At 38.4% G+C, this 19,247-nt stretch overlaps 1 protein-coding gene across 1 annotated transcript in view; it reads left to right on the top strand.

The window, feature by feature from the left end:
* Nucleotides 1-19,247, top strand: part of ADAMTS20 (ADAM metallopeptidase with thrombospondin type 1 motif 20) — a 578,468-nt gene that overhangs the window by 355,735 nt on the left and 203,486 nt on the right. Inside the window, 5 exon segments of the mRNA XM_053719202.1 lie at nt 7-9; nt 544-595; nt 597-697; nt 1,416-1,425; nt 6,459-6,635. Of these exon segments, the coding sequence (XP_053575177.1) occupies nt 7-9; nt 544-595; nt 597-697; nt 1,416-1,425; nt 6,459-6,635 (343 nt within the window).

Genomic DNA, 19,247 nt, shown 5'->3' with positions numbered 1-19,247 from the left:
TGATAGCTCGTGGCCAAAATGAAATTAATTTATCATGGTTAAGCATACATTTGGTTTTTGTGTTTCCGAATGCCACAGACAACATCAATTTTATTAATGTAAATGTGGTCTCATGATCTAAAATTGTGGTAATATGTATTTCAATCTTTTGTTCAGTAAACTAACATCCTTAAAGATATATTGATCTTAATACACATTTACATTATTTCTTTTTAGTCATCACCATCTTTCTAGGAAATATTTATTTACAAGGAGTTACATTTTTGTGATGAAAAACATCTTTTTTATCAAGTAGATTGACGTAGATAGATGACTTATTACAGTCAGATATAACTGTATTGACTTTGCAGTCTGCCCTTATTTGACTTCTGTTATATTTGTGAATATTACTACAAGTAACAGTAACAATTGTAGATTTTTTTTCTTTCTATCAAGTAATATGCATTACAAAATATACTAATATGGAATCTAGGTATTTATGCACCTTTACACTATTACTTCTTTAGAGTTTCTTTTTTGTATCACTTTTTGCTAGTGTTCAAGCACCTGTGCAGGTGGATTTGAACGCAGGGCTGTAGTGTGCCAAGACGAAGAGGGGAAGGAAGAGTGATATGTGTGACCAAGCATCTAGACCAGCAGAATCAAGGCATTGTGACTCAGGACCTTGTCCTCGTTGGAACCATGGAAGCTGGGAGAGGTAGGAAAAATATTAACTCCTGAAATGTTTTATTACCTCATCATGCTAAAGTTCTAAACTTCATTTGTCTGTAGAATTGATTGGATTTCAGTACCTTCAGAGATTTTTTAGTACCTGAAACCTTGCTTTAAAAAAAAACAAAACAAAACAAAATAATTTTACTCTTATTTTGCTATATTGTTTTTACTATAAATTGTCTATTACATTATCTTTCTTGTGTTTTATTTATTTTTTGATGTTATACCTACAAAGTGGCTCCATATACTAGTTATATGCATGTTTACAGTATCACATTAGAGCTAATCTACTCCTTCAGATTTATAGCCACAAATCTGAATATACCTGGTAACAGGGTCTTAAAAAGCCTGCTGTGCTGGATTATTTTCTAATTCCAGTCATATGCACAGGATGTTGGTCAGAATCCCTATTTGAATAGTGACAGCAGTATAACTTCATGAAGTTTAAGCTTGAGTAAATTACTCACTGCTGAGGTAGAGCAGAGGTGTTCTGTTTACAGAAGTAAACATGAAATACGCTTTAAGTAAGCTTTTTTACTTATGTCGGATAGCGCTCCTATTACAAGTTTGAAAGTAAACTGTTTTCACTCGTAAGCAACCTTAGAATATTGTGCACACAATAGCTTATTTCCCCATATGTTTGATAATGAATCTATTCATATGTGTAGTTTGAAACTTTTTGTTGTTGTTTTTTCTTTCAGGGTAATCTTTGTGTTACCATATATTAACTTTTTAAATTAGTTTTATTATGTTGTAAGTACTGGGGGCTGGTACAGTACATGACAAACTAATTGGCCCCTGGCCTTTTAAATGAGCCCTAACAGATTAACACAGTGGGGCATATGTAATGAAGGTCTGGAGGACCAGATCCGACAGTGTGGATCAGGTCCGCCAGACTTCGCTGAATACGGCGAGCAATACGCTCACCGTATTCAGCATTGCACCAGCAGCTCACAAGAGCTGCTGGTGCAACGCCGCCCCCTGCTGACTCGCGGCCAATCGGCCACCAGCAGGGGGGTGTCAATCACCCGATCGTACTAGATCGGGTTGATTTGCGGCGATGTCTGTCCGCCTGCTCAGAGCAGGCGGACAGGTTATGGAGCAGCGGTCTTTGTGACCGCTGCTTCATAACGGCTGTTTCTGCTGAGCCTGCAGGGCTTGCCAGAAACACGGGGCATCAAGCTCCATATGGAGCTTGATACATATGCCCCACTATCCTAGGATATTCCCCCTGCCTATGTGACTTTATAACAAAATGGAATAAAGATAGGTTTTAACTTTTTTTAATCTCCATGATTTTTTTTTGTGTTTTCTCTCATATCTTTGAGCCCTTATAACTTTTTTTGTGCATTTTCTTTTCATAATTTTTATTAGATTGTGTTATTATGAGTGTAACTGTACTTTGCAATGCATTTTTAAGTGTTTGTGACACTTTTTTTGTTTTACAAAACAATTAACCAGAGCTCTGAGGTTGCGCTAACCTGACACATGTTAACTTAAATTGGCAGAAACGATCGTGATTCCTTTCAACTTGTAATATGAACGAAACAAACAAAGTGCTCCACTCGTAATCTAGCCCTAAAAAGTTTATATATTTTAATCCACTTTGTTTAGTTAAACGTGTTTTGTATTTTGGCATCTTTTTTTTGTTTCATCGTCTATGAAACGCATCAGACGTTTGCATATTTGGATGCCATGCCATGCTGTACTATTGTATTTTTAATGAAGCATATTAAAGTTTTTAAAATTGCAAACTTTGAGTGCGAATTAGTTTGTGTGCAGAGTCAGTCAAAACTCAAAACTGTAGTTCATATAATTCTCCGTGTTTGGAGTCTGATCCTGTGGATAGTCAGTAAAAGAAGACCCCATACAAATTAGAAAAACATGTTGCCCCTTATTGAGAAGATGAAAAACCCTTCTTTCAAGTCACTTGTCCCTATGGGTATAACATATAGGGGGATATTTATCAAAGGTCTTGCGGTCCTGATCCAACAGTGCGGATCAGGTCTGCCAGACCTCGCTGAATGTTGAGAACAATACGCTCTCTGTATTCAGCATTGCACCAGCAGCTCTTGTGAGCTGCTGGTGCAACGCTGCCCTCTGCAGATTCGCGGCCAGCAGGGGAGGTGTCAATCAACCCGATAGTACTTGATCGGGTTGAATTGCAGCGATGTGTGTCTGCCTGCTCATAGCAGGCGGACAGGTTATGGAGCAGCGGTCTTTAGACCGCTGCTTCATAACTGCTGTTTCTGGCGAGCCTGCAGGCTCGCCAGAACACGGGGCCCTCAAGCTCAATCTGGAGCCTGATAAATGGGCCCCATAATGTAATTATGGCCGGTTTACAACATAATATTCACCAGGTTTAGAATAATAAATATGAGATGGCTCTGAAAATGTGCCACTATCTCAGCTAAAAATAGTTTCATACTGCAAACATACATCACAGATACTTCAAATTAGTGGCTTGTTGGAACTTCTATAAGGTAGTGATTGTTGTAAACATTGCATGTCATACATCATTATACACAACAATTAGAGTGATTGAATTAGGAGATTACTGAACTTGTCTCTCTTTATATGCAGACCCCTAATGAAAGATAGAGAAATTATATATTTTTTTTATAAATGAGGAGTAACATGACTAGGGATGGGCGAATGTGTTTATATTCGAATTTGAATGTTAGAACGAATGTTATTGTAGAAATTCGATTTACATAATAGAATGTTGATAAGAACGAATATTCTTAGAAATTCGATTTTCGAATGTTATTTTCAGTTTTCGAATGTCACATTCGAATTCGAATGTCACATTCGAATTCGAATGTCACATTCGAATTCGAATGTCAAATTCGAATGTCACTTTCGAATTCGAATATTACATTTATAAAACACAATTGTAGACTAGAAACACTATTTCGAATTCGAATGTTACATTTGAATCGAATATCACATTTGAATCGAATATCACATTCAAATTTGAATATTACATTTATAAAACACAGTATTAGACTAGAAATACTATTTCGAATTCGAATATCACATTCAAATCGAATATCACATTCGAATTAGAATATTACATTTAAAAAACACAGTATTAGACTAGAAATACTTTTTCAAATTTGAATGTGACAATCGAATTCGAATTTGACATTTGAATTTGAATATTACATTTAAAAAACAGTATTAGACTAGAAATACTATTTCAAATTCAAATGTCACATTCAAATTTGATTATTACATTTCAAAATTGAATGAATAGATAGCTAAACATTCTGTTATTCGAACGAATATTTTAGAATTTTATTGAAAAATTTGAAAACAAAAATTGCTTAAATAGTATTTTTGTAATATATATGTATTCACATTTTTGCAGCTAAAGTTTTTAAAATTGAGTTTAAATTTGCCTGTGTTGTCATTTCTGGTAATGATCTGTATGATACTATAGTATTGTTTCTATTGCATATAGCTTACTATTTTTATAAGCTCCCTAACCAGTTATAGTACATGTATAGATCCACCTTTTTCACTGGCTGTGGCAGTACTTGGGGTGGGCGAATGTGTTTATTTTAGAATTTGAATATTAGAATGAATTTTATTGTAGAAATTTGATTTACATAATCTAATGTTGATAAGAACGAATATTCTTAACAATTCTATAATCGAATGCTATTTACATTTTTCGAATTTGAATATTCATAATTAGAGTGTCCACATTCGAAATTTCGAATGTAACATTCTATTTAACAAATATATTCTCAAGTTCAATAGTTCATGTGGTAGGGAATTTAGTAAATTGTTACATAATAGATAAAAATATATCAATTTGAATGTTTCTATTTCAAATATTGCATAATTTGACTATTACATAAGCATTAGAAATACTATTACAAATATATAAATTCAAATTTTTCAAATATGAATATTGCATAATTCGAATATGACATTTAAAGAAAGCATTAGAAATACTATTGCATTAAATGAATGTTAGAATGTTGTACAAACATTCAAAATTTGAAACGGACGAACAAATGTGTTAAAAATTTGTTTAATTTTTCGCCCATCTCTAGGCAGTACTAGCTGTGCACAGTAGTGTGTATACCATAGAATCAACCAGTTTTCTGTCTTAAAATATAGCTGCTTGTATTCTGCTTTATTTTTTGTGTCCCTACACTTTATTTCTGCTAATTTAAACAGAAAACAATTTCCTTCTTTGCTGTGTGTAGTATACTCTGCACAGCCAGTACTATTGCAGCCAGTGCTTTCATGTGATTTTATATCATGGGATTTTTTTACCTTCAAAACGAGGGGGTCAATTTATCAAGCTCCCTATGGTCTAAAGACCGCTGCTCCATAATTTGTTCGCCTGCTCTGAGGCAGCGGACTGAAATCAACCCGATCGAATACGATCGGGTTGATTGACACCCCCTGCTAGCGGCTGATTGGCAGCAAATCTGCAGGGGGCGGCATTGCACCAGCAGTTCATAAGAACTTATGGTGCAATGATAAATGCTGAAAGCGAATGCTGTCGACATTTATCGATGTGCGGCGGACATGATACGCTACATTGTATCATGTTCGCTCGCACAATGATAAATCTACCCCTAGGTCTGCTAGGTTTTGATGTTTTTGCTTGGGCCTGTATTCCAATCTGTAGGAGTTTGCTATATAAGGACTTTATGCCAAATTACAAGTGGAGTGGTATTTAACGCTCCCGCTCGCACGCTAACTCTAATAAATCATTTTTATTAGTGTTATTATGAGTGTAACTGTACTTTTTAATATATTATAATATTTTTGATGTGTTTTGTGACACTTTTTTGTTTCACTAAACAGTTAACCAGAGCTCTGAGGACACAGTAAATATTCTAGGGTAAATCACGATTGCGCTCACTTGTTATACGAGTGCTAAACCAATGTGCATATATGCCTGCAGTAAACTCCTTTTTTTTTTTTTGCACATAACTATTAGCATCGTAATCTGGCCCTTTGTATTTAAATCAGGTTTGATCTGTTTCTGTGACATTCCAATCCACTCAGTGCACCACCAGTTCAGTTAGTTATGTCTGTCAAATTACAAATATAATATTGCAGCACAGCAGCATTTGTAAAGAGGCAAACTTGCTTTCCTCAGGCTTGTAATGGGGTGATTATAAGGGTTTTGTTACTTATGATGGCCACTAAGTGTATTTGCATTCAGTTTCACATATTTGTGCAGTTAACCATTTAATATCACTTTGGACATTGTAAAGCATATTAATTATACATTTACGCAAACACAATTTTAAATGAACTTTCTGATGAAGTATCTAGCTTTTATAGTATAACAATGTCATGTATATATGTGTAATAGTCCCTAAAAGGGTGGGCTCCAAGTCAATAGAAGAGTCAGACTAAATATCTCTCAAAGCTTTTCAAATAGCAGTACTTCTAATATTAATTTGTATTAAAATATCTTAACCAAACCCAGTAGAGTTATATCTTAGTTACATCCCTTGATGGTGATTGACTAAACATTTTTGTACAATATGATGTATTTCAAAGTAATTATGGATCTATATGTTAATTTATGGTCTGTTTTGTTCCAACAAATGTGCTGAAGGGTATATTGGTGTTTAATAAATAGAGCACATTATAATAGTTATGAAGAATATAGTAAACAAATGGACATGAGCTATTTACAGTACATATATAGCACATTATATACAGGAAATAAAGATTGTCTTTTATATTATTTTTTTTTGCAGTGTACACAGACGTGTGGAGGTGGGATGAAAACAAGACTCGTCATTTGCCAGAGTATAAATGGACACGTTTTGGATGATCACAACTGTGAAATCCTTGATAAACCACCAAATGTGGCCCAGTGTAACACACATGCATGCCCTGCTGATGCTTCATGGCATCCAGGACCGTGGAATTCGGTACGATAGTATTTAATTTATTTATATAGTAAATGATATACACCCTTTATTCTAGTGGCTGACATACCTGAGACACCAATCAAAATTGTTATAAAAGTCAAAGTCTATATTTAATTTTGTATTAATATTATATTTAATATATTCATGTTTTGTCTTATTGTGTATATAACCACACATGATGTGGTGCTGAATTTACAGTTTGTGTGTATATATATGTAATTCCGGTAATCCGTTCTGATAAAGGGAAGCTAGCATTTCAGAACAACTTATATTGTGAAAGGAAAAAGAGTTTCTTTCTGAAGAATTTTTTACAAAAAAGTAAAGCATATAAAAAGATAAAAAATATGTTTCAAAAAGAGGCATTTTAATTCTACATTTATTATAGAGATGTCTGTGAAGTTGTATATACTGTTTTATAATCCTAGCCTCCTCACAATGTGATGTTATAATTAGGGGAACATTAAAGTCCTTGGTTTCTTTGTCACAGATAAAATAAGCTATTTTTCAAACTTATTAAAGCGTTTTGTTTTATTAAAAAAATATACTTTAAATAAATCTGCTTTTTAATTTCATGCTGCCAGAAGTACAATATGTCACTGCCATCTAACGCCTAGATTACGAGTGGTGCGCTAACTGTAGCCCAAGTCGTTTTTTTAGGCCCCCCTAGAGCGTCTTCAGCCTCCCTAGCCTAACCAGTCCTTATGTTATTAAATACTATTTAGGACTGGGTAGGCTAGAGATTTTGAAGACGCTCCAGGGAGCCTAAAAAAAATATATCGCACTTGCGCTACAGTTAGTGCACCACTCGTAATCTAGGCGTAAGTGAGGTGTGGAATGTGAGCTTAGATGCAATTGATTCCTATGGATCAGTTGTGCAAAATTATCATTTTACTGTTTTTACAGCTTTGACCTATACTTTTTTCACACAAATATACTTTTTATCATGTTTTGTTACTGCTTTTTATTGTGTTTGAAAATATTTAAGTTTAATGTTCCTTTAAATTCTGCTAGCTGCTGCAAAACAAAACACTTCACTATGAACCTATTGCTATTATATTCAAGAGGCTTAGAAAGACTGCTTGGTAGAAAATCTGAAAAAAGTAGAATATTACAATCTAGACCCCTCAAAAAACGTATTACAAGCTATGATAAGAAATATGTTAGCTTAATCCCAGAATTCTTTAAATGAAATATATCTTTAACTGGAGCAAATGTTGTCTCCTGTTCAGAACTTAGTAGAACATTCCAATTATTTCATATCACTGTTTTGTAGAAAGAAATAATAGATTTAAAATACCCATACATAGGGTACCAAAACTCAACCAATCTTAAATATTCCTCATTATTTTGAAGAAAATATTTTTTAAATTTTAAATTGTGTTCTACATGATGAAACAACAGGACACCAGAAGATACTAGGGAATATGTTGTAAAGCAAGGAGAGTAAAGATTTAAATATAGGTATCAACTAACCAATATACCTCTATTTAACTTCACTGGCAGCTGATAGAGCACTCTTAGGTCTAGATCTTAGTCCAATTACAATGTTTTGCTATGGGGTTGTTATATAGCCACAAAAATGCGCCACTATTAAAAACTTACTGTTGCAAATATGTTTTACTAGTGCCTCCATTTTTGTGCCTTGATTGAGATCTAGGCCTTAGTTAAGCCATAAGTGGTTCACTTGATGTCAGAGAACCCTATACTATATGTAAATGTTTTATTTTATATATATTTTATATATTCTTTTATATAGAATCACATGCATCCAGTAAGAACAGTGAACTTCATTAATAGAATCATTTTACTAAAATGTGCATATATGTTTCTCCCAAAATAATTACAGATGAAAATAATATATCTAGTAGTTTACATTTTGTAGTTTATGTAATGAATCATTTTTTTTTCTCTTTTGTCAACTGTGCTTTGTTTTACTGGAATAATATACTTTAGATGTGCTGTAAGTCATTTAACTTATCACTATTTTGTTGAATGTATTATTTATATTGAAGTGTTTCTTTAAAAAGAAGTAAGATCTTTAAATCAAATAAATTAATGTTTTGGTGTAAATAGACACCTTTTGGGTACTTGACACTTCTTCACATACAAACAATTATGAAAAATGACAATAGGGGGCTGAGGGATAGAAAGTGGATTTAAATTGGAAAGGATATGAAAAAGTTCTCCTTTGGTAAAAAATAAATAAATATATATGCTAAACCAAACAGAAATTGTGTAAAAAAAACAGCAAACAAATTACTTGCACTTAGAATTTCTCAGTGTAGTCACGCTAGATATGCTTTCTTGTAGAGATCCCAGCCTCCTTGTAGGGTTGTAACAGGAAGTAATGGACACTGCACAAATGAAGTTTTAAAAAAAAGAAATAAAAGGTAAAATAATTTTGAAATGATGAATAATACATATTGCATTGGTTTATATTAAGTATAAGCCACTGCTTAGTGCAACAAGGAAGCAGACTGTTTTATATCCCTTTAAGGCGAATGGCTTAGAGGAGAAAGGGGTGAGCTTTTATGATTTAGGGCAGTTCTAGTAAGCCTAGGTATGTGTTGACTTTGTTTCTGATGAGGAATGGAGAAGGCAATGTAGAAGAATTCTACGATTAGTGTGCAAGCAGCATGATAGTGTGAGAAAGACTAATATGCAAGAAGAAAGCTACTGGCAGTAAGATTAGTGTGAAATAAGCAGTGTGGGAATAATATTATTATACAAGTAGCCATATCATGGGAGAAGGCAGTAGAATTGAAGTAGGAGTAAAACTACTCTGCAAGTAGCAGGATGATGGCAGTAAGACTAGTGTGCAAGCACCAGTTTGGCAGGAGTAGTACATGACTTATAGAGTGAGAAGCGTCAGAATGGTGTTAGTAAGACTAGTGTGCAGGTATCAGGGTGTTGGCAGTAAAACTAGTGCAAAAGCAGCAGCTGATGGGCATACACTTGTTTTCAAGCAGCAGGATAGTGGAAGCAAAACTAGTATGCAAGCATTTGAATGATGTCGTAAGACCATTGTGTAAGTAGAAGAATTGTGGGAGTATGACTAATGTATAAGCAGCAGAGTGGTGGAAGTAAGACTAGTGTATAAGCAGCAGAGTGGTGGAAGTAAGACTAGTGTATAAGCAGCAGAATGGTGGAAGTAAGACTAGTGTAAAAGCAGCAGAATGGTGAAAGTAAGGCTAGTGTACAAGCAGCAGAATGGTAGAAGTAAGACTAGTGTACAAGCAGCAGAATGGTGGAAGTAAGGCTAGTGTACAAGCAGAATGGTGAAAGTAAGACTAGTGTAAAAGCAGCAGAATGGTGAAAGTAAGGCTAGTGTACAAGCAGCAGAATGGTGGAAGTAAGACTAGTGTAAAAGCAGCAGAATGGTGAAAGTAAGATTAGTGTACAAGCAGCAGAATGGTGAAAGTAAGGCTAGTGTACAAGCAGCAGAATGGTGGAAGTAAGACTAGTGTACAAGCAGCAGAATGGTGGAAGTAAGATTAGTATACAAGCAGCAGAATAGTGGAAGTATGACTAGTGTACAAACAGCAGGAAGGTGGAAGTAAAATCTAGTCTGCAAGTAGCAGTATGGCTGGAGCAAGACTAGTGTGCATGCAGAATGATTGAGGGAGGTAAACGTAGCCAGCAAGCAGCATAATGGTGGGAGGAAGACTAGAGTTTAAGTAGTAGGATAGTGGGAATAAAACAAGAAGTGTTCAATTACCATAAACATTTTACTTTAGTAGCAAATGTAGTTATTTATGTTTTAAATTTTAAAATTAGTTACAGACTATGATAGTTGGGGTCATACTTATATTACTCATAGTAATACTTTATTTCAGCTATATGCATTTGATTTGATATGATTCATATTTAAAGATAATTGACTATGCAATAGATCACATGGGAGCAATTTAATGCATTTAGACATCTAGGCGTGGTGAAGACGACTTGCTAAAGTTCAAACCGAGCATCAGAATGGGGAAGAAAGGGGGTTTAAATGACTTTGAATGTGGCATGGTTGTTGGTGCCAGATGGGCTGGCCTGAGTATTTAAAAAACTGCTGATCTACTGGGATTTTCACACACAACCATCTCTAGGTTTACAGAAAATGGTCTGAAAAAGGGAAAATATTGAGTGAGCAGCAGTTGTGTGGACGAAAATGCCTTGTTGATGTCAAAGGTCAGAGGAGAATGGACAGACTGGTTCGAGATGAAAGAAAGGCAACAGTAACTCAAATAACCACTCGTTACAACCAAGGTATGCAGAATACTATCTCTGAATGCACAACACGTCAAACCTTGAAGAAGATTGGCTACATCAGCAGAAAACCACACTGGGTGCTACTCCTGTCAGCTAAGAACAGGAAACAGAGGCTACAACTCACACACGCTCACCAAAATTGGACAAAAGAAGATTGGAAAAATGTTGCCTGGTATGATGAGTCTCGATTTCAGCTGCGACATTCAGATGGTAAAGTCAGAATTTGGCGTAAACAACATGGAAGCATGGATACATCCTGCCTTGTATCAACAATTCAGGCTGCTGCTGGTGGTGTAATGGTGTGGGGGATATTTTCTTGGCACACTTTGGGCCCCCTTAGTACCAATTGAGCATAATTTAAATGCCATGGCCTACCTGAGTATTGTTGATAACCATGTCCATCCCTTTTGACTACAGTGTACCCATTTTTGATTGGCTACTTCCAGCAGGTTAATGCACCATGTCACAAAGCTCAAATCATCTCAAACTGGTTTCTTGAACATGACAATGAGTTCACTGTACTCCAATGTCCTCCACAGTCACCAGATCTCAATCCAATAGAGCACCTTTGGGATGTGGTGGAACAGGAAATTTGCATCATGGATGTGCAGCCGACAAATCTGCAGCTACTGCGTGATGCTATCATGTCAAAATGGACCAAAATATTTGAGGAATGTTTCCAACACCTTGGTAATCTATGCCATAAAGAATTAAGGCAGTTCTGAATGCAAAAGGGGGTGCAGCCCGGTACTAGCAAGGTGTACCTAATAAAGTGGCCGTTTGAGTATATATATATTCTTTTGCTTTGTTATCTTAATAGTTTAAAAAAAAAAATCAAGGTGTAACAAAGATAAGAGAAAAGGAGACACCTCATAGGGTTAGTATGTCCTAGATCAGAATTAAAATAGTAACAGAAAAAGGGCAACTCACATGTGGTCATGCACTACTGGCTTTTAATAAATCATTGGATCATTCTATAGCTAGCTTCCATTCCAATCAGTTTTATTTTGCACACAAAAATGTGTTTTGTTTTTTTGTTTGTATATATATATATATATATATATATATATATATTATCAATTGTAAAGCAAATCCTATCAAAAGTCATCAAATTAATAGACATGTGCACGGCTAAAAAATTCGGTTCGTTTTCGGTTCGGATCGATTCGGACTTTTCGAATTTCGGTTCGGATCGAATCGGATTCGGCAAAATTTGAATAAATTCGTTTCGGATTTATTCGGATCCGAATAAATTCGTTTCGGATTTATTCGGATTCGGCTGAATTCGGTTCTATTCGGTTCCGAAATTCGGTATATTTTAGTACACTAACACCCATTTAGTACACTAAGTCACTAACACCCATAAACTACCTATGAACCACTAAACCGAGGCCCCCCCACATCGCAAACCCTATAATAACATTATTTAACCCCTAATCTGCCGATCGGATATCGCCGCAACCTACATTATAACTATTAACCCCTAATCTGCTGTCCCTAACATAGCCGACCCCTACATTATAGTTATTAACCCCTAATCTGCCCCCCCCCAACGTCGCCGCAATCTAACTACAAGTATTAACCCCTAATCTGCCGACCCAATATCACCGCCGCCTACATTATAGCTATTAACCCCTAATCTGCTGTCCCTAACACCGCCGACCCCTACATTATAGTTATTAACCCCTGATCTCCCCCCCCCAACGTCGCCGCAATCTAACTACAAGTATTAACCCCTAATCTGCCGACCCGATATCGCCACCGCCTACATTATAGCTATTAACCCCTAATCTGCTGTCCCTAACACCGCCGACCCCTACATTATAGTTATTAACCCCTAATCTGCCCCCCCCAACGTCGCCGCAATCTAACTACAAGTATTAACCCCTAATCTGCCGACCCGATATCGCTACCCCGCCTACATTATAGCTATTAACCCCTAATCTGCTGTCCCTAACACCGCCGACCCCTACATTATAGTTATTAACCCCTAATCTGCCCCCCCAACGTCGCCGCAATCTAACTACAAGTATTAACCCCTAATCTGCCGACCGCAAATCGCCGCCACTATAATAAATGTATTAACCCCTAAACCGCCGCACTCCCGCCTCGCAAACACTATAATACATTTCTCCAACATTGGTGTGTCCGGTCCACGGCGTCATCCTTACTTGTGGGAATATCTCTTCCCCAACAGGAAATAGCAAAGAGTCCCAGCAAAGCTGGCCATATAGTCCCTCCTAGGCTCCGCCCACCCCAGTCATTCTCTTTGCCGTTGCACAGGCAACATCTCCACGGAGATGGTTAAGAGTATGTGGTGTTTAGTTGTAGTTTTTTATTCTACTATCAAGAGTTTGTTATTTTAAAAGAGTGCTGGTATGTACTATTTACTCTGAAACAGAAAAAGATGAAGAATTCTGTTTGTGAGAGGAAGATGATTTTAGCAGCAGTAACTAAAATCGTTTGCTGTTTCCACATAGGACTGTTGAGATGAAGTAATTTCAGTTGGGGGAAACAGTTAGCAGACTTTTCTGCTTAAGGTATGACTAGCCATATTTCTAACAAGACTGTGTAATGCTGGAAGGCTGTCATTTCCCCTCATGGGGACCGGTAAGCCATTTTCTTAGTCTCAAACAGAATAAAGGGCTTAATATGGGCTGTAAAACTGGTAGACACTTTTATGGGCAAAATCGATTGCTTTATTTGAGCATTTTATACATGTTTATGCTTGTAATTCACACTTATAAGCTTGGGGAACGTTTTTTTAACGTCAGGCACTGAGTTAGACACCTTTTCAGTCAGGAAGGGCCTTCCCAGTTGTAGGCTGAGCCTCATTTTCGCGCCATTACTGCGCAGTTACTTTTGAGAGCAAGGCATGCAGATGCATGTGTGTGGATCTGAAAGTAGTTGGAAAGGTTCCTAGAAGGCTTCATTTGGTATCGTATTCCCCCCTGGGTTTGGTAAAGTCACAGCAAAGGCTGTAGCTGGGACTGTAGAGGGGTTAAAACTGTAACCGGCTCCGGTTTCTTTATTTTAAGGGTTAAAGCTCTGAAATTTGGTGTGCAATACTTTTAATGCTTTAAGACACTGTGGTGAAAATTTGGTAAATTTTGAACAATTCCTTCATACTTTTTCACATATTCAGTAATAAAGTGTGCACTGTTTAAAGAGACAGTAACGTTTTTGTTTTAAAACGTTTTTTGTGCTTTATTGACAAGTTTAAGCCTGTTTAACATGTCTGTACCTTCAGATAAGCTATGTTCTATATGTATGAAAGTCAATGTGTCTCCCCCTTCAAAATTGTGTGATAATTGTGCCATAGCGTCCAAACAAAGTAAGGACAGTACTGCCACAGATAGTAAAATTGCCCAAGATGTTTCATCAGATGAAGGGAGTAGACATAGTTCTACATCATCTCCTTCTGTGTCTACGCCAGTTTTGCCCATGCAGGAGGCCCCTAGTACTTCTAGCGCGCCAATGCTTATTACTATGCAACAATTGACGGCAGTAATGGATAACTCCATAGCAAATATTTTATCCAAAATACCTACATATCAGAGAAAGCGCGATTGCTCTGTTTTAAACACTGAAGAGCAGGAGGGCGCTGATGATAATTGCGCTGTCATACCCTCACACCAATCTGAAGGGGCCATGAGGGAGGTTTTGTCAGATGGGGAAATTTCAGATTCAGGAAAAATTTCTCAACAGGCTGAACCTGATGTTGTGACATTTAAATTTAAATTAGAGCATCTCCGCGCACTGCTTAAGGAGGTGTTATCTACTCTGGATGATTGTGACAACCTGGTCATTCCAGAAAAATTATGCAAGATGGACAAGTTCCTAGAGGTTCCGGTGCACCCCGACGCTTTTCCTATACCCAAGCGGGTGGCGGACATAGTGAATAAGGAGTGGGAGAAGCCCGTCATACCTTTTGTCCCCCCTCCTATATTTAAGAAATTATTTCCTATGGTCGACCCCAGAAAGGACTTATGGCAGACAGTCCCTAAGGTCGAGGGGGCAGTTTCTACTCTAAACAAGCACACTACTATTCCTATCGAGGATAATTGTGCTTTCAAAGATCCTATGGATAAAAAATTGGAGGGTTTGCTTAAAAAGATTTTTGTACAGCAAGGTTACCTTCTGCAACCCATTTCGTGCATTGTTCCTGTCACTACAGCAGCGTGGTTCTGGTTCGAGGAACTAGAAAAGTCGCTCAGTAGAGAGACTCCGTATGAGGAGGTTATGGACAGAGTTCACGCACTTAAGTTGGCTAATTCTTTTATTTTAGATGCCGCTTTGCAATTAGCTAGATTAGCGGCGAAAAATTCAGGGTTTGCAATTGTGGCGCGCAGAGCGCTTTGGCTAAAGTCTTGGACAGCGGATGTATCATCCAAGACAAAATTGCTTAATATCCCCTTCAAGGGTAAAACTCTCTTTGGGCCAGAATTGAAAGAGATTATCTCAGACATCACTGGGGGAAAGGGCCACGCCCTCCCACAAGATAGACCTTTCAAAGCCAAGAATAAGTCTAATTTTCGTTCCTTTTGTAATTTCAGGAACGGACCGGCCTCTAATTCTGCATCCTCTAAACAAGAGGGTAATGCTTCACAAACCAAACCAGCCTGGAAACCGATGCAAGGCTGGAACAAGGGTAAGCAGGCCAAGAAGCCTGCTGCTGCTAACAAAACAGCATGAAGGAGTAGCCCCCGATCCGGGACCGGATCTAGTAGGGGGCAGACTCTCTCTCTTTGCTCAGGCTTGGGCAAGAGATGTTCAGGATCCCTGGACACTAGAAATAGTTTCTCAGGGTTATCTTCTGGAATTCAAGGAACTACCCCCAAGGGGAAGGTTCCACATGTCTCACTTATCCTCAAACCAAATAAAGAGACAGGCATTCTTACATTGTGTAGAAGACCTGTTAAAGATGGGAGTGATACACCCAGTTCCAACGGCGGAACAAGGAATGGGATTTTACTCAAATCTGTTTGTAGTTCCCAAAAAAGAGGGAACTTTCAGACCAATTCTGGATTTAAAGATCCTAAACAAATTTCTCAGAGTACCATTGTTCAAAATGGAAACCATTCGAACGATTCTACCTACAATCCAGGAAGGTCAATTTCTGACTACCGTGGATCTAAAGGATGCGTATCTTCATATTCCTATCCACAAAGAACATCATCAGTTCCTAAGGTTCACCTTTCTGGACAAACATTACCAGTTTGTGGCCCTCCCATTTGGGTTAGCCACTGCTCCAAGGATTTTCACAAAGGTACTCGGGTCCCTTCTAGCGGTTCTAAGACCAAGGGGCATTGCAGTAGTACCGTACTTGGTCGACATTCTAATACAAGCGTCGTCTCTTTCAAAGGCAAAGGCTCACACAGACATTGTTCTGGCCATTCTCAGATCTCACGGATGGAAGGTGAACATAGAAAAAAGTTCCCTGTCTCCGTCGACAAGAGTTCCCTTCTTGGGAACAATAATAGATTCTTTAGAAATGAGGATTTTCCTGACAGAAGTCAGAAAGTCAAAACTTCTAAACGCTTGTCAAGTTCTTCATTCTATTCCTCGTCCTTCAGTAGCTCAGTGCATGGAAGTAGTAGGGTTGATGGTTGCAGCAATGGACATAGTTCCTTTTGCGCAAATTCATCTAAGACCATTACAACTGTGCATGCTGAAACAGTGGAATGGGGACTATACAGACTTGTCTCCAGTGATTCAAGTAGATCAGAAGACCAGAGACTCACTCCGTTGGTGGCTAACCCTGGACCACCTGTCCCAGGGAATGAGCTTCCGCAGACCAGAGTGGGTCATCGTCACGACCGACGCCAGTCTAGTGGGCTGGGGCGCGGTCTGGGAATCCCTGAAAGCTCAGGGACTTTGGTCTCGGGAAGAGTCTCTTCTCCCGATAAACATTCTGGAACTGAGAGCGATATTCAATGCTCTCAGGGCTTGGCCTCATCTAGCAAAGGCCAGATTCATAAGATTCCAATCAGACAACATGACGACTGTTGCTTATATCAATCATCAGGGGGGAACAAGGAGTTCCCTGGCGATGAAAGAAGTGACCAAAATAATAAAATGGGTGGAGGATCACTCCTGCCACCTATCTGCGATCCACATCCCAGGTGTGGAAAACTGGGAGGCGGATTATCTGAGTCGTCAGACATTCCATTCGGGGGAGTGGGAACTCCACCCGGAGATCTTTGCCCAATTAACTCAATTATGGGGCATTCCAGCTATGGATCTGATGGCGTCTTGTCAGAACTTCAAGGTTCCTTGCTACGGGTCCAGATCCAGGGATCCCAAGGCGACTCTAGTAGATGCACTAGTAGCACCTTGGACCTTCAACCTAGCTTATGTATTCCCACCATTTCCTCTCATCCCCAGGCTGGTAGCCAGGATCAATCAGGAGAGGGCCTCTGTGATCTTGATAGCTCCTGCGTGGCCACGCAGGACTTGGTATGCAGACCTGGTGAATATGTCATCGGCTCCACCATGGAAGCTACCTTTGAGACAGGACCTTCTTGTTCAGGGTCCATTCGAACATCCGAATCTGGTCTCCCTCCAGCTGACGGCTTGGAAATTGAACGCTTGATTCTATCAAAGCGTGGGTTTTCAGATTCTGTGATAGATACTCTGGTTCAAGCCAGAAAACCGGTAACTAGAAAAATTTACCATAAAATATGGAAAAGATATATCTGCTGGTGTGAATCCAAGGGATTCCCATGGAATAAGATCAAAATTCCTAAGATCCTTTCCTTTCTACAAGAAGGTCTGGATAAAGGATTATCAGCGAGTTCTCTAAAGGGACAGATTTCTGCGTTATCTGTCTTACTACACAAACGACTGGCAGCTGTGCCAGATGTTCAAGCATTTGTTCAGGTTCTGGTTAGGATCAAGCCTGTTTACAGACCATTGACTCCTCCCTGGAGTTTAAATCTAGTTCTTTCAGTTCTACAAGGGGTTCCATTTGAACCTTTACATTCCATAGATATTAAGTTGTTATCTTGGAAAGTTTTGTTTTTGGTTGCTATTTCTTCTGCTAGAAGAGTTTCTGAGTTATCTGCTCTGCAGTGTTCTCCGCCCTATCTGGTGTTCCATTCAGATAAGGTTGTTTTGCGTACTAAGCCTGGTTTTCTTCCAAAGGTTGTTTCCAACAAAAATATTAACCAGGAGATAGTTGTACCTTCTTTGTGTCCGAATCCAGTTTCAAAGAAGGAACGTTTGTTACACAATTTAGACGTAGTCCATGCTCTAAAATTCTATTTAGAGGCTACAAAAGAGTTCAGACAAACATCTTCTCTGTTTGTCGTCTATTCTGGTAAAAGGAGAGGTCAAAAAGCGACTTCTACCTCTCTTTCCTTTTGGCTTAAAAGCATCATCCGATTGGCTTACGAGACTGCCGGACGGCAGCCTCCTGAAAGAATCACAGCTCACTCTACTAGGGCTGTGGCTTCCACATGGGCCTTCAAGAACGAGGCTTCTGTTGATCAGATATGTAAGGCAGCGACTTGGTCTTCACTGCACACTTTTGCCAAATTTTACAAATTTGATACTTTTGATTCTTCTGAGGCTAGTTTTGGGAGAAAGGTTTTGCAAGCCGTGGTGCCTTCTGTTTAGGTAACCTGATTTGCTCCCTCCCTTCATCCGTGTCCTAAAGCTTTGGTATTGGTTCCCACAAGTAAGGATGACGCCGTGGACCGGACACACCAATGTTGGAGAAAACAGAATTTATGCTTACCTGATAAATTACTTTCTCCAATGGTGTGTCCGGTCCATGGCCCGCCCTGGTTTTTTAATCAGGTTTGATGAATTATTTTCTCTAACTACAGTCACCACGGCACCCTATAGTTTCTCCTGTTTTTTCCTCCTGTCCGTCGGTCGAATGACTGGGGGTGGGCGGAGCCTAGGAGGGATTATATGGCCAGCATTGCTGGGACTCTTTGCCATTTCCTGTTGGGGAAGAGATATTCCCACAATAAGGATGACGCCGTGGACCGGAAAAAAAACAAACACTAAATTACAAAAAATAAAAAAATATTACAAGAATTTTAAACTAATTACACCTAATCTAAGCCCCCTAATAAAATAACAAAGCCCCCCAAAATAAAAAAAAATGCCCTACCCTATACTAAATTACAAAAGTTAACAGCTCTATTACCTTACCAACCCTTAAAAGGGCCTTTTGCAGGGCATGCCCCAAAGAAAACAGCTCTTTTGCCTGTAAAAAAAACACAATACCCCCCCCACATTATAACCCACCACCCACATACCCCTACTCTAACCCAAACCCCCCTTAAATAAACCTAACACTACCCCCCTGAAGATCTCCCTACCTTGAGTCGTGTTCACCCA

This window comes from Bombina bombina, chromosome 6 (assembly GCF_027579735.1).
Source record: "Bombina bombina isolate aBomBom1 chromosome 6, aBomBom1.pri, whole genome shotgun sequence".
NCBI lineage: Eukaryota > Metazoa > Chordata > Amphibia > Anura > Bombinatoridae > Bombina > Bombina bombina.
Note: the sequence above shows the minus strand (reverse complement) of the source record. Positions and strands in the feature narration are given on the sequence as shown.